Source organism: Sminthopsis crassicaudata, chromosome 2 (genome assembly GCF_048593235.1).
Source record: "Sminthopsis crassicaudata isolate SCR6 chromosome 2, ASM4859323v1, whole genome shotgun sequence".
Lineage (NCBI taxonomy): Eukaryota > Metazoa > Chordata > Mammalia > Dasyuromorphia > Dasyuridae > Sminthopsis > Sminthopsis crassicaudata.
This window is the reverse complement of record NC_133618.1, coordinates 475,271,755-475,284,365: the sequence shown is the minus strand read 5'-3', so window position 1 is coordinate 475,284,365 and position 12,611 is coordinate 475,271,755. Positions and strand designations below refer to the sequence as shown.

At 32.5% G+C, this 12,611-nt stretch overlaps 1 protein-coding gene across 1 annotated transcript in view; it reads left to right on the top strand.

The window, feature by feature from the left end:
- The window catches only part of DPY19L3 (dpy-19 like C-mannosyltransferase 3), a 100,693-nt gene that overhangs the window by 50,862 nt on the left and 37,220 nt on the right, over positions 1-12,611 (top strand). Inside the window, exon 9 of the mRNA XM_074293247.1 lies at positions 10,821-10,952. Coding sequence (XP_074149348.1) covers positions 10,821-10,952 — 132 coding nt within the window. The remainder of the gene's footprint in view (positions 1-10,820; positions 10,953-12,611) is intronic.

Genomic DNA, 12,611 nt, shown 5'->3' with positions numbered 1-12,611 from the left:
CTAAACAATTTAACTTTAAAGAACAGGTATTCAGCACATTTATCGATTAAAAATTTAATGTAGACATAATTTCATATAACATGTACAAGTTTAACAATAGCAAATTAGAATACTATTTCAGAAAAAATAAAATTATCAAAATATGTTTAGTGTATATCATGTACATGCATGCCCTGTGTCCTTAATGTGTTATTTAAAGATATAAAACCTGCTTTCAAAGATTTTACCAAATAGTTAGGTGAAGTAAAATGAAAATATTAAAAGATAATTAACCACCAAAGAAAAATACACTAAGTGCTGTCAAGTATTCAGAAGAAAGGAAGGTTTCATGAGAAGTGTAGAGCCTAATAAAATAAAGTTGGCAACTCATCTGAATTCTTCCCAATTCCCTTCCAAACAATTTTAAAGTAATCCCTCAAATTGAATTCTGGAGTAGCTGAATCAACAAAAAATTCTCCAGTTCAAGATAACTTACGAGGTTGGTGAGAAAGGTCTCTTTCAGCAGATTGGTCAGACTTGGAAATCCAACCCAGACCACATGCTCGAACCTGCTGGCAGCAGGCCTCAGCAGCAGGGGCTTTGGGAACCCTCAACCCACAAATGGTAAAGGGGAATGTTTAGAAAATTAAATGAGAGGTAGAGAAGTAATTGGAAAGATAATGAAAATTATGCAAGAAAATCATGAAAAAAGAATCAAAAGCTTAGTAAAGGTGGCACACACACACACACACACACACACACACACACACACACACACACACACACAAATACTGAAGAAAATAAATCCTTAAAAGAAAATTCGCCTAATGGAAGAGCTCACTGAAGAAAGTTATTCCTTAAAAATTAGAATTGGACAAGTTGAAGCTAGTGATTCTATGAGACATTAAGAAACTATGAAATAAAATCTCAAGGATGAAAATAAGGAAAATGGGAAATACCTTATTGGAAAAATTAAATTAAGGATCTAATGTGAAATATCTTGTTGATAAAAAAATTAGCTTGAAATTAGAATGAGAGGAGATTATTTAAGAATTATTGGACTACCTTAAAACATGATTAAAAAAAAAGAACCTGGATATTATATTTCAAGAAATTGCCCTGATAGGCTAGAATCATAAAGCAAAATAGAAACCAAAAACTCCACCAATCACATCCTGAAAGAAATTCCAAAATGAACTTCCAGAATTATTATAGCCAAATTCCGGAGCTTGCAGATCAAGGAAAACATATTGCAAGCAAACAGAAAGAATTTAAATATCACGGACCAACAGTCAGGATTAACAGAAGATTTAGGAGCTGTTATATCAAAAGACTTGGAATATGATATTTTGGATGGCAAAGGAGTTAGGATTGCAATCAAGAACCATTTAGCCAGCAAAACTGAGTATAATGCTTTGGGGGAGGGAAGGATATTCAATAAAATAGAGACCTTTTAAAACATTCCTTACCAGAGCTGAATACAAAATTGACTTGTAGAAGCTTTAAAAAAGGCAAACAGAAAAAAGAAATCATAAGAGAATAAGATTGAACTATTTATATTCTTACATGTAAAGATAGTAAGAGCTTTTATTATTATTAGAGCAGTTAGGAGTCTATAAACCTAACAGTGTAAGTCTAATGGATGATTATTTATGGAAATACAAATATTCCAGATTTAAAGAAATAAAAGAATATTTAAATAACACTATGTGAGAAAAAGAAATTAGGCTATTAATGAGCTTCCTGAGTAAAACATTTTAGGGCCAGATCAATTCAGAAGTAAGTTATATCAAACCTTTTTTTTAAGGAGGCAGTTGGGATTAAGTGACTTGTCATGATCACACAAATACTAAGTGTCTGAGGCTAGATTTGAACTTGAGTTCTCCTAACTCTAGATGTGATGTTTTATCCATGGAATCACCTAGCTACTCCTCAAACATTAAAAAAAGACATTAATTCCAATATTATATAAACTATTTGGGAAAATACACGAAAGAAGTGTTGTATAAGATTCTATTTATGACACAAATATGGTGTTGATAACTAAACCAGGAAAAGCTAAAACAGAAAGAAAACTATAGACCAATTCCCTAAAGAAAATAAATGCAAAAAAATGTTAAATAAAATGTTATCCAGGATAATAGCAATATATCACAAAGATTATACTCTGTGGCCAGATGAGATTGATACCAGGAATGTGGATCTGGTTCAGTATTAGGAAAACTATGAGCATAATTAGCCATATCAATACAAAATTAATAAAAATTACTCAGTTCTCTTAATAGAGACAGAAAAGAATTTTGATAAAATATACTTATTCCTATTAAAAACCATTGGAAAACACAGGAATAAATGGAGCTTTCCTTAAAAATGATAAGAAGTATCTAAAGATCTAAACGGTTAGAAGTGAAGGATGCCCACTATTACTACTATAGCAGTTAATGAAGAAAAAGAAATTAAAGGAATTAGAATAGGTAATGGGCGGGTGGAAGTACCATTCCTTATAGATGATTTGATGGTACACTTAGAGATTCAATCAGCTAAAAAATTAGTTGAAATAATTAATAACTTCAGTAAAATTTTAGGTTTTAAAATAAACCTACATAAATTATCAACATTTCTATATGGTACCAATAAAATCCAGCAGGAAGAGATATAATGAGAAATTTCATTTGAAGCAACATAAAATACTTGGGTATCTACTTGTGAAGACAAATCTGGGAAACTATATAAACATAATTACAAAACACTTCACACAAATAAAGCCAAATCTAAACAATTGGAGGAATAATTGCTTATGGGCAGGCTGAGTCAATATAACAAAAATGACAATTCTCCCTAAATTAACTTATTTTTTTAGTGCCATAACAATCAAATTATCAAAATATATCTCATAAAGCTAGGAAAAATTACAACCCAATTCATCAGGACAAAGAAGTCAAGAATAGCAAAGGAAATCAATAAACAATGTGAAGGAGGATCTCAAACTACTACAAAATAGTAATTATCAAAACAGTCTGGTAAAGGCTAATAATAAATAAAATGGTATATCAGTGGAATAGAGTAGATATACAGAACAATGTAGTAAGTGACCATAGTCATCTAATGTTTAACAAACCTAAAGATCTAAGCTTTTGGAACAAAAACTCACTATTTGACAAAAAAATTTAGGAAAACTAAAAACTGAAAAGGTAGATCAATGCCTTAACATATGCCAAAGCAAGATCAAAATGGGCACATACTTTTGACATAAAGTGTGATACCACAAGCAAATTAAGGAAGCATGGAATATCTTACCAGTCAGATCTGTGAATAAAGGAAAAGTTTATGACTAAACAACAGATAGAGAACATTACAGAAAGTAAAATGCATAATTTTGATTATATTAAATTAAAATATTTGCACAAGCATATACAATGTAAACAAGATTAGAAAAAAAATAGAAAACTTTCCCCAAAAAATTTTATAGCAACTTTCTCTGACTTCATTTCTTAAATACATTTCTTAAATATAAGTATATATTCTATAAATATATAAATATATGTGAAATAGAATCTATAAGTATATTAGTCATTCCCCATTTGACAAATGGTCAAATGATATGAACAGGTAATTTGAAGAATCAAATCTATAGTCATTTTTTAAAATGCTGTAAATCATTATTGATTTACAGTGTAAACATAAAAACAATTCTGAAGTACCACCTCACCCCTGTCAGATTGGCTTATATGACAGAAAAGAGAAATGACAAATATTAGTGGGTTTATGGCAAAATTAGGACACTAATGCACTACTGGTGAAGTTTTTAACTGAATCAACCACTCTGGAGAGCAATTTTGAAAATATGCCAAAAGGCTATAAAACTGCATACCTTTGATCCAGCAATACCAATAGTAGGACTATATCCCAAAGAGTTCAAATGAAAAGAACCTATATAAGCAAAAGTATTTCTAGCAGCTCTTTTAAGTGGTGGCAAAGAATTGGAAATTGAGTGGATGCCCATCAATTGGGGAATGGTTGAACAAGTTGTATATGATTGTGATAAAATATAACATGCTATAAGAAAAAATAATTGGAAGGATTTCAGAAAAATCTATAAAGACTTATGTGAACTGATGTAAAAAGAAGTGAACAGAAGTTTTAAAAAATACTGTTTTACAGAAACAGCAATATTGCTGTATAATGATCAATTGTGAATGACTTAGCTAGTCTAAGCAATATGATGATGCTAGATAATTCTGAAGGACTTCTTATAAAAAATGCTATACATCTCCAGAAAAAGAACCGATGGAGGAGTGAATGTAGAAAGAATTGTACATTTTAAACTTTATATTTCTTGTGTTTTTGGTCTGTGTTTTCTTTTGCACCATGGCTAATATGAAATATGTTTTGCATGATTACACATATGTAATCTATATCTAATTGTTTAGTATTTCAAAGGAAATGGGGTGTGAAAGAAAAGAGAGAATTTAAAACTCATAATTTTAAAAATGAATGCTACAAATTATTTTTACATATAATTTGGAAATATATGTGATATATATGTGTGTATAAATATATATAGGTATTTATATATATACATATGAGTGCCTGCATGTGTGCATGTGGGTTGGGGATGGGGGTGTGGAGGGGTAAATATGGAAGCTTTCATAATAGTAATGAGATTTAAGCTGACTTCTGAAAGATGGGTCAGTTTGATTTGTTATAGTGCTTTCCCAATTAAAACAATTTTCAATTAAACAAGACTTTTATTTATTTATACTTAGCATGGTTTTTTTCATGATTTTATATATCAGATCATTATGTTTAAAAACCACAGTACTAAATTACTTGGTCTATATTTTATAAAAATTTTGTTCATATGTTAACTTACATTAGCATAAATTAGTTTACAAATTTTAAAAGTATACATCATAAAGTTTCTTTAATTTGATTAACACCTGTAATACCAATTATTTCTGAGGAGAAAGTTATTTGCTATTTAGCTATCTGTGACCAATTTCTTTGCTAGGTTCTCAATATATTTTTCTAAAAAATAAACTTTTGACCTTACTTTTAATTATATTTTTGTAAATGATGCAATATATGTTTTATATATATTTTTGAAGACTCTGTATTAAAGATTAGGAAAGTGGACACTAGAAAAAATATCAGCGCCAATGTAATCTGTCTGTTACATTGATACATCTAGCAAAAAAACTGTCAAAACACAACAACTATTTGGTTTATCTTAGGAACATATGAATGTTATATTAACAATCTAGGAGCCACCTTCAGGCAAGTACAACATATATGTACAAAGAAGGAATTAAGAGTTTAAAGGGGAGGAGCAGAATTGGCCAGATTATTATTAAACAAGCAAGTTAAGTTTTGCTCTGGAGACATTTAAGTTTGTTATGGAACAATGGTCATCACCATTTCACTGAAATAAAAACATAAAATATTTATAAAGATAAAATTTGAGACTTTTATTATATTTTCCTTTGAGATTTTCTCATTAAAACCTTCTAATTCCCAACTGATAATAAATGAATATTTTCTGATTACTTAAGGTTATGCCAAAAACATTAATTAGTATGAGAACAGATATAAATTAGAAGTAGTAATGGGAGAAGTACAAGAAATCATTTCTATTACAACCATCAGTGAACTTTTGACTACTTTCAGGGTGGTAACATCATATATAATCACATAAAAGATATGACCCTTACTCTAATCATATCAATATTTGAAAAATAGTCTTACATATTAGCATAGAATAAAGAACCCTACCCCCAATCAAATACTAAACTTGTAATTCTAAAATTAAAAGGAGTAATTAATAACATTGAAAGTAAAAAAAAAACTATTGAATTAATAAATAAAACTAAGAGTTGGTTTTATGAAAAAAACCAATAAAATAGATAAACCTTTGGTAAATCTGATCAGAAAAAGGAAAGAGGAAAATCAAATTGTCAGTTTTAAAAATGAAAAGGGGGAACTTTTCACCAAGGAAGAAGAAATTAGAATAATAATAAGGAATTATTTTGCCCACCTTTATGCCAATAAATTTGATAACCTAAGTGAAATGGATTACTACCTCCAAAAACATAGTCTTCCCAGATTAACAGAGGAGGAAGTAAATTGCTTAAATAGTCCCATTTCAGAAAAAGAAATAGAACAAGCTATTAATGAACTCCCTAAGAAAAAAATCCCCAAGACCAGATGGATTTCCATGTGAATTCTACCAAAAATTCAAAGAACAATTGGCCTCAATGTTATATAAACTATTTGAAAAAATAAGGAATGAAGGAGTCCTACCAAATTCCTTTTATGACACAGACATGGTACTGATACCTAAACCAGGTAGGTTGAAAATTGAGAAAGAAAATTATAGACCAATCTCCCTAATGAATATTGATGCTAAAATCTTAAATAAAATATTAGCAAAAAGACTACAGAAAATCATCCCCAGGATAATACACAATGACCATGTGGGATTTATACCAGGAATGCAGGACTGGTTTAATATTAGGAAAACTATTAATATAGTTGACCATATTAATAATCAAATTAACAAAAACCATATGATCATCTCAATAGATGCAGAAAAAGCATTTGATAAAATTCAACATCCATTCCTACTAAAAATACTTGAGAGTATAGGAATAAATGGACTATTCCTTAAAATAGTCAGGAGCATATATTTAAAACTATCAGTAAGCATCATATATAATGGGAATAAATTGGAACCTTTCCCAGTAAGAACAGGAGTGAAACAAGGTTGCCCACTATCACCATTACTATTCAATATTGTATTAGAAATGCTAGCCTCGGCAATAAGAGTTGAGAAAGAGATTAAGGAATTAGAGTAGGTAATGAGGAAACCAAGCTATCACTCTTTGCAGATAATATGATGGTATACTTAGAGAACCCCAGAGATTCTAATAAAAAGTTATTACAAATAATCCACAACTTTAGCAAAGTTGCAGGATACAAAATAAATCCACATTAATCCTCAGCATTTTTATACATCACCAACAAAATCCAACAGCAAGAGATACAAAGAGAAATTCCATTCAAAACAACTGTCGAGAGTATAAAATATTTGGTTATCTATCTACCAAAAGAAAGTCAGGAATTATATGAGCAAAATTACAAAATACTTGCCACAAAAATAAAGTCAGATTTAAATAATTGGAAAGACATTAAGTGCTCTTGGATAGGCCGAACGAATATAATAAAGATGACAATACTCCCTAAACTAGTCTATTTATTTAGTGCTATACCAATCAAACTCCTAAGAAACGATTTTAATGACCTAGAAAAAAATAGCAAAAAATTTCATATGGAAGAACAAAAGATCAAGAAAAAAAATCAAATGAAGGTGGCCTAGCTGTACCTGATCTAAAACTGTATTATAAAGCAGCAATCACCAAAACCATTTGGTATTGGCTAAGAAATAGATTAGTTGATCAGTGGAATAAGTTAGGTTCACAGGACAAAATAGTGTACAACTATAGCAATCTAGTGTTTGACAAACCCAAAGATCCCAACTTTTGGGATAAGAATTCATTATTTGACAAAAACTGCTGGAAAAACTGGAAATTAGTATGGCAGAAATTAGATATGGACCCACACTTAACACCATATACCAAGACAGATCATAATGGGTCCATGATTTAAGCATAAAGAATAAGATCATAAATAAATTAGAGTAACATAGGATAATTTGCCTCTCAGCCTTTTGGAGGAGGAAGGAATTTGTGACCAAAGGAGAACTAGAGATCATTATTGATCACAAAATAGAAAAATTTGATTACATCAAATTAAAAGGCTTTTGTACAAACAAAACTAATGCAAACAAGATTAGAAGGAAAGTAACAAATTCAGAAAATATCTTTACAGTTAAAGGTTCTGATAAAGGCCTCATTTCCAAAATATACAGAGAACTGACTCTAAGTTATAAAAAATCAAGCCATTCTCCAATTGATAAATGGTCAAAGGATAGGAACAGACAGTTTTCAGACGATGAAATTGAAACTATTTCCACTCATATGAAAGAGTGTTCCAAATCACTATTGATCAGATATTAGGATTACAAGGTGAGAACTCAGGTTGTCTGGACAATGACAAGATGAGAACTCAGATTGACTTGACAGTTCTCTGGCTCAGACCTTTGGTTCAGACCTTTAAAGGGAGTTTTTACACCTTAGGAATTCTAAGAGGAGCAAGTTCATTGGTGGAAGTATTTCCCCACGCCCCATTGAGTTCTCATATGCCTATTCTCTAGGAGGATAAAAGAAGGCCAGCATTGGGTCTGAGAGAATCGACTCTGGGATAGAGCTTTGACGCCAGGCAGGCTGAAAGGAAACCAGTCTGATTTGAGGAAGGATAAGAGTTAGAGGAGATTCAGAGCTCCCAAGAAACCTGCACACAGAGGAAAAGATTTTACAGATCTCCTCCCAGAGAAGGATTATAATTGAGCAGATGACCAGACCCTCACAATTCAAGAACTTTACAATCAGAGAAATGCAAATTAAGACTACAATTAAGATACCACTACACACCTGTCAGACTGGTTAAGATGACAGGAAAAAATAATGATGAATGCTGGAGGGGCTGTGGGAAAACTGGGACACTGATACATTCTTGGTGGAGTTGTGAAAGAATCCAACCATTCTGGAGAGCAATCTGGAATTATTCCCCAAAAGTTATCAAACTGTGCATACCCTTTGATTCAGCAGTGCTACTACTGGGCTTGTATCCCAAAGAAATACTAAAGAAAGGAAAGGGATCTGTATGTATCAAAATGTTTGTGGAGGCTCTTTTTGTAGTGGCTAGAAACTGGAAATGAATGGATGCCCATCAAGTGGAGAATGGTTGGATAAATTATAGTATATGAATGTTATGGAATAGTATTGTTCTGTAAGAAATGACCAGCAGGATGAATATAGAGAGGCTTGGAGAGACTTACATGAACTGATGCTGAGTGAAATGAGCAGGACCAGGAGATCATTATGCACTTCAACAACAATACTGTATGAGGATGTATTCTGATGGAAATGGATATCTTCAACAAAGAGAAGATCTAATTCAGTTCCAATTGATCAATGATGGACAGAATCAGCTACACCCAGAGAAGGAACACTGGGATATGAGTGTAAACTGTTTGCATTTTTGTCTTTCTTCCCAGGTTATTTTTACCTTCTGAATCCAATTCTTCCTGTGCAACAAGAAATTCGGTTCTGCACACATATATTGTATCTAGGATATACTATAACATATTTAACATGTATGGGACTGCCTGCCAAATAGGGGAGGGGGTGGAGGGAAGGAGGGGAAAATTCGGAAGAGAAGTGAGTATAAGGGATAATGTTGTAAAAAATTACCTATACATATGTACTGTCAAAAATTATAATTACAAAATTAATTTTTAAAAATTTAAAAAAAGAATAAAAAACCCCAAATACAGATCCCAATATAATTATAAAGAGCAGTTCTTCAAATTTTTTACTTTTTCCTAAATTTTTCATCCAAAGAAAACATTTATAAAACCTAAAAGTCCAAATCTTCTGACTAGCACACGAGAAAAAAAACTATTTATATAGAAAAATTCAGGGGCTTTTTAAAGTTATTTGAATAAAGTCCAGCCCTGATGTGATCAGTTTACTGGAAACATCAGGAATGTTGAGTTAATTGGCTTCCTTGTGTTTTGTGCTATCCCCAGCTCCCAATTTGTCTGAGTCTGTAGCTCTTAATTTTGGTTCCTCAAATTATTGTCTCAAAAAAAAAAAGTTGAGAGAGCAGAGCATGTGAAACAAGGAGAAAATGGAAGTCTAAGGGAATATATGTTGCTATGGTATTGAAAAATTGACCCCTCATTATAAAGTAATGAAACTGATTTTCTCATGTAATTGATAGATTCCTTCTGAAAGCATTTCTGAAAAAGAAATTTCAAAAAAAATTTAAACAAAGGCAGTGTTGCTTGAATAATTTTCCAAGAGTCTATTTTGGCAGATGATACTCATTTGTATTAATAAGAACTGGTATGAATTTTTTAAAACTCTAGACTCATAATTGAAAGTAACTTTCAATCCTTAAAAGTAAAAAGTAGTATTGTGTGCTCAGTCCATTATTATAAAGACAAATTGTATTTGCTTGAGAATGCATGTGGGATAAAATTTAATGCTATGTACCTTTCAATACGATTGCAAACTTCACTTTAAAATTTTTTATGTAGGCATTCTGGTGAAATGTAGATGAACATGGTCTTTAAGATGAAATCACTACACAGTCCACAGTAGATGGAACTTAAATAGCTAGTTGCTTTAAATGATTTTAAGTTTTCTGGCCCACATGAAGTGAAAGAAATGCAAATGTTTATCTTAGAAAAGAAAATATTGAGAGATATATGATCACATATCTTCACATATTTGATGAGCAGTCATGAATTGTAATTCCAGAGAGCAGAATAAGAACTAATTAGATTGAAGTTACATGAAGGCAGATTTCAGTTTCAATTTAAAAAAGAATTTCCAATCAAATAGAAACATACATATATGGGATGATTTACCTTATGAACTAGTGAATTCCTTATTACTAAGAGCCTTTAATCAAGGATATTATGCTGGGGATTTCTGATTCAAATAAAGCACTGGGATAGATGACTTCTGAGATTACTTTTAGCCCTTTAGATTCTGCACTAGGTTGTTTGTTGATTAAAAAAAAAAAAGTAAGTCCCTGTCTTTTGTGTAAACTATTTTCAAATGCCTTCTGTGTGATTTTATAATCATTTTAAGTGGTGAACTCTTAGTAGAATATATTTATCTAACTTGTCATTAACATTTTTGACTTGGCAGGTTACATGGCTATATGTTATCCAGGTGACAAGTTTACTCTTGGTCTGTGTCCTTCAGTTCTTTAATTCCATGATTCTTGGATCTTTGCTTATAAGTTTTAATTTCTCAGTGTTAATAGCAAGAACATTTCAGGTATGCATCTTTTTGTTTTTTTTTAAATGAATAAAATTCCATTTATTAAGTACTTACTATGTGCAAAGTATTGTACCAAGTGCTAGGAATATAAATAGCAAACAAGTCCCAACTCTCAGGGAGCTCTGATTCTAATGGGAAGAGAACTAACTCTTAGGGGAAGTTTCAGCTAGAAATCAAGTGAACAGGTAGATACACAGTAGCTAAGTAAATATTATTAATTCTTTTTAAATGTCATGTCCACCATAAAACCATATCTTGATTTTCTGTTTCTCACATTATCAAGGATCTTCAACAGGATGTAAACACTAATCAGAGGTATTCCACAGGGCTCTGTTTTAGACATGCTTTTCCTCTCTATATATACTGTTTCATTAGGGGATTTCATCTACTCCTATTCTCAGATAGACTTATCCAAAGCTAACACCTTGTGGCCACCCTTGTGGGTCCTATAGAATCTTAACCTCAGCATGCTAAAAAAATGGAACTCGGCCTCCCTCCATCTCTTCAATGTCAGCCCTCTTCCTCTGAAGCCTGCCACAGTACTCCCAGGCAGGCGGGCTCACCCCTTAGCTAACCCATTGTGAGGCCATGCCAGTTTTACCTCCCTACCATCCATTACGTATTCCCCCTTCTCTCCTTGGACACTGCCAGCACTCTGGTCCCCGTCACCTCAGATCTGATAAGTTAGAATAGCCCAGCGTTGAGTCTGCCTTAAGTCCCTCCCCACCCCCTCTGTCCTCCAATTGGCTGTCATATTGATCTTCCTACAATGTATATCTGACTGTTTCTCCCATCAACTCCAGAATAAAATGGAAAGTCTTCTGTTTTGCTTATAAAACCAGCCTTAATCTAGCCCCTTCCTGCATTTCCAGTCTTCTTACCCAAAACACTCCTCCACATACTCTGATGCAGTGACACTTGTCCACTCAAGCTCTATCTCCCTACTCTAGACTTTTCTTTGGTTGTCTGCCATACTTAACACTCAACCTCTTGACGTTTCTGTCTTCCTTCAAGTCTCAGCTATAATCCCACTTTATTCAGGGAAACCTTCTTAACTTCCTTAATCTTAGTCTTTTCCCTTTGATGAATATTTCTTATATATCTTGTGTCTATCTGTCTTGTCCGCGGTTTGTGACAGGTCATCTTTCCCATCAGACCATGAGTTTCTCCAGGACAGACTTTTCTTTATGTTTCTTTTTATCCAGTCTTTGGCATGTGGTAGGCACCTAATGAAGTGTGACTGACTGACTGGTGAGGGAGGGGTGTTGCTTCTCCACAACAATTTCTCCCTTAGGGATAGCTTCAAGGGATAGGTAGGAAAACTGTCTGGTGGTTTAGGGGCTCTACTATTGTAATGGCTCTTGTGTTTAAGGCTCTAGAAGCATTTGAGGGGGGGAGTGTAAATCAAGATGATAGTGGGTGGAGGTGGTCTGACTTCCCTGGCACTTGCTGTCTCCTGTCTTTTTCCCTTGGATGCAAATAACTACATACACAATTTTAAAAACAAATTTATCCTTCTGTCCTACATCATTTTTGCACAGAATATGGGAGAAATATATATGAATAAATCCCCATGACAAAATATTAAAAATTACTTTGTATTTCTTTGAAGTAAGCTATTTGGACATTGGTTTCAAGAGACTTTTCTCTGATCCC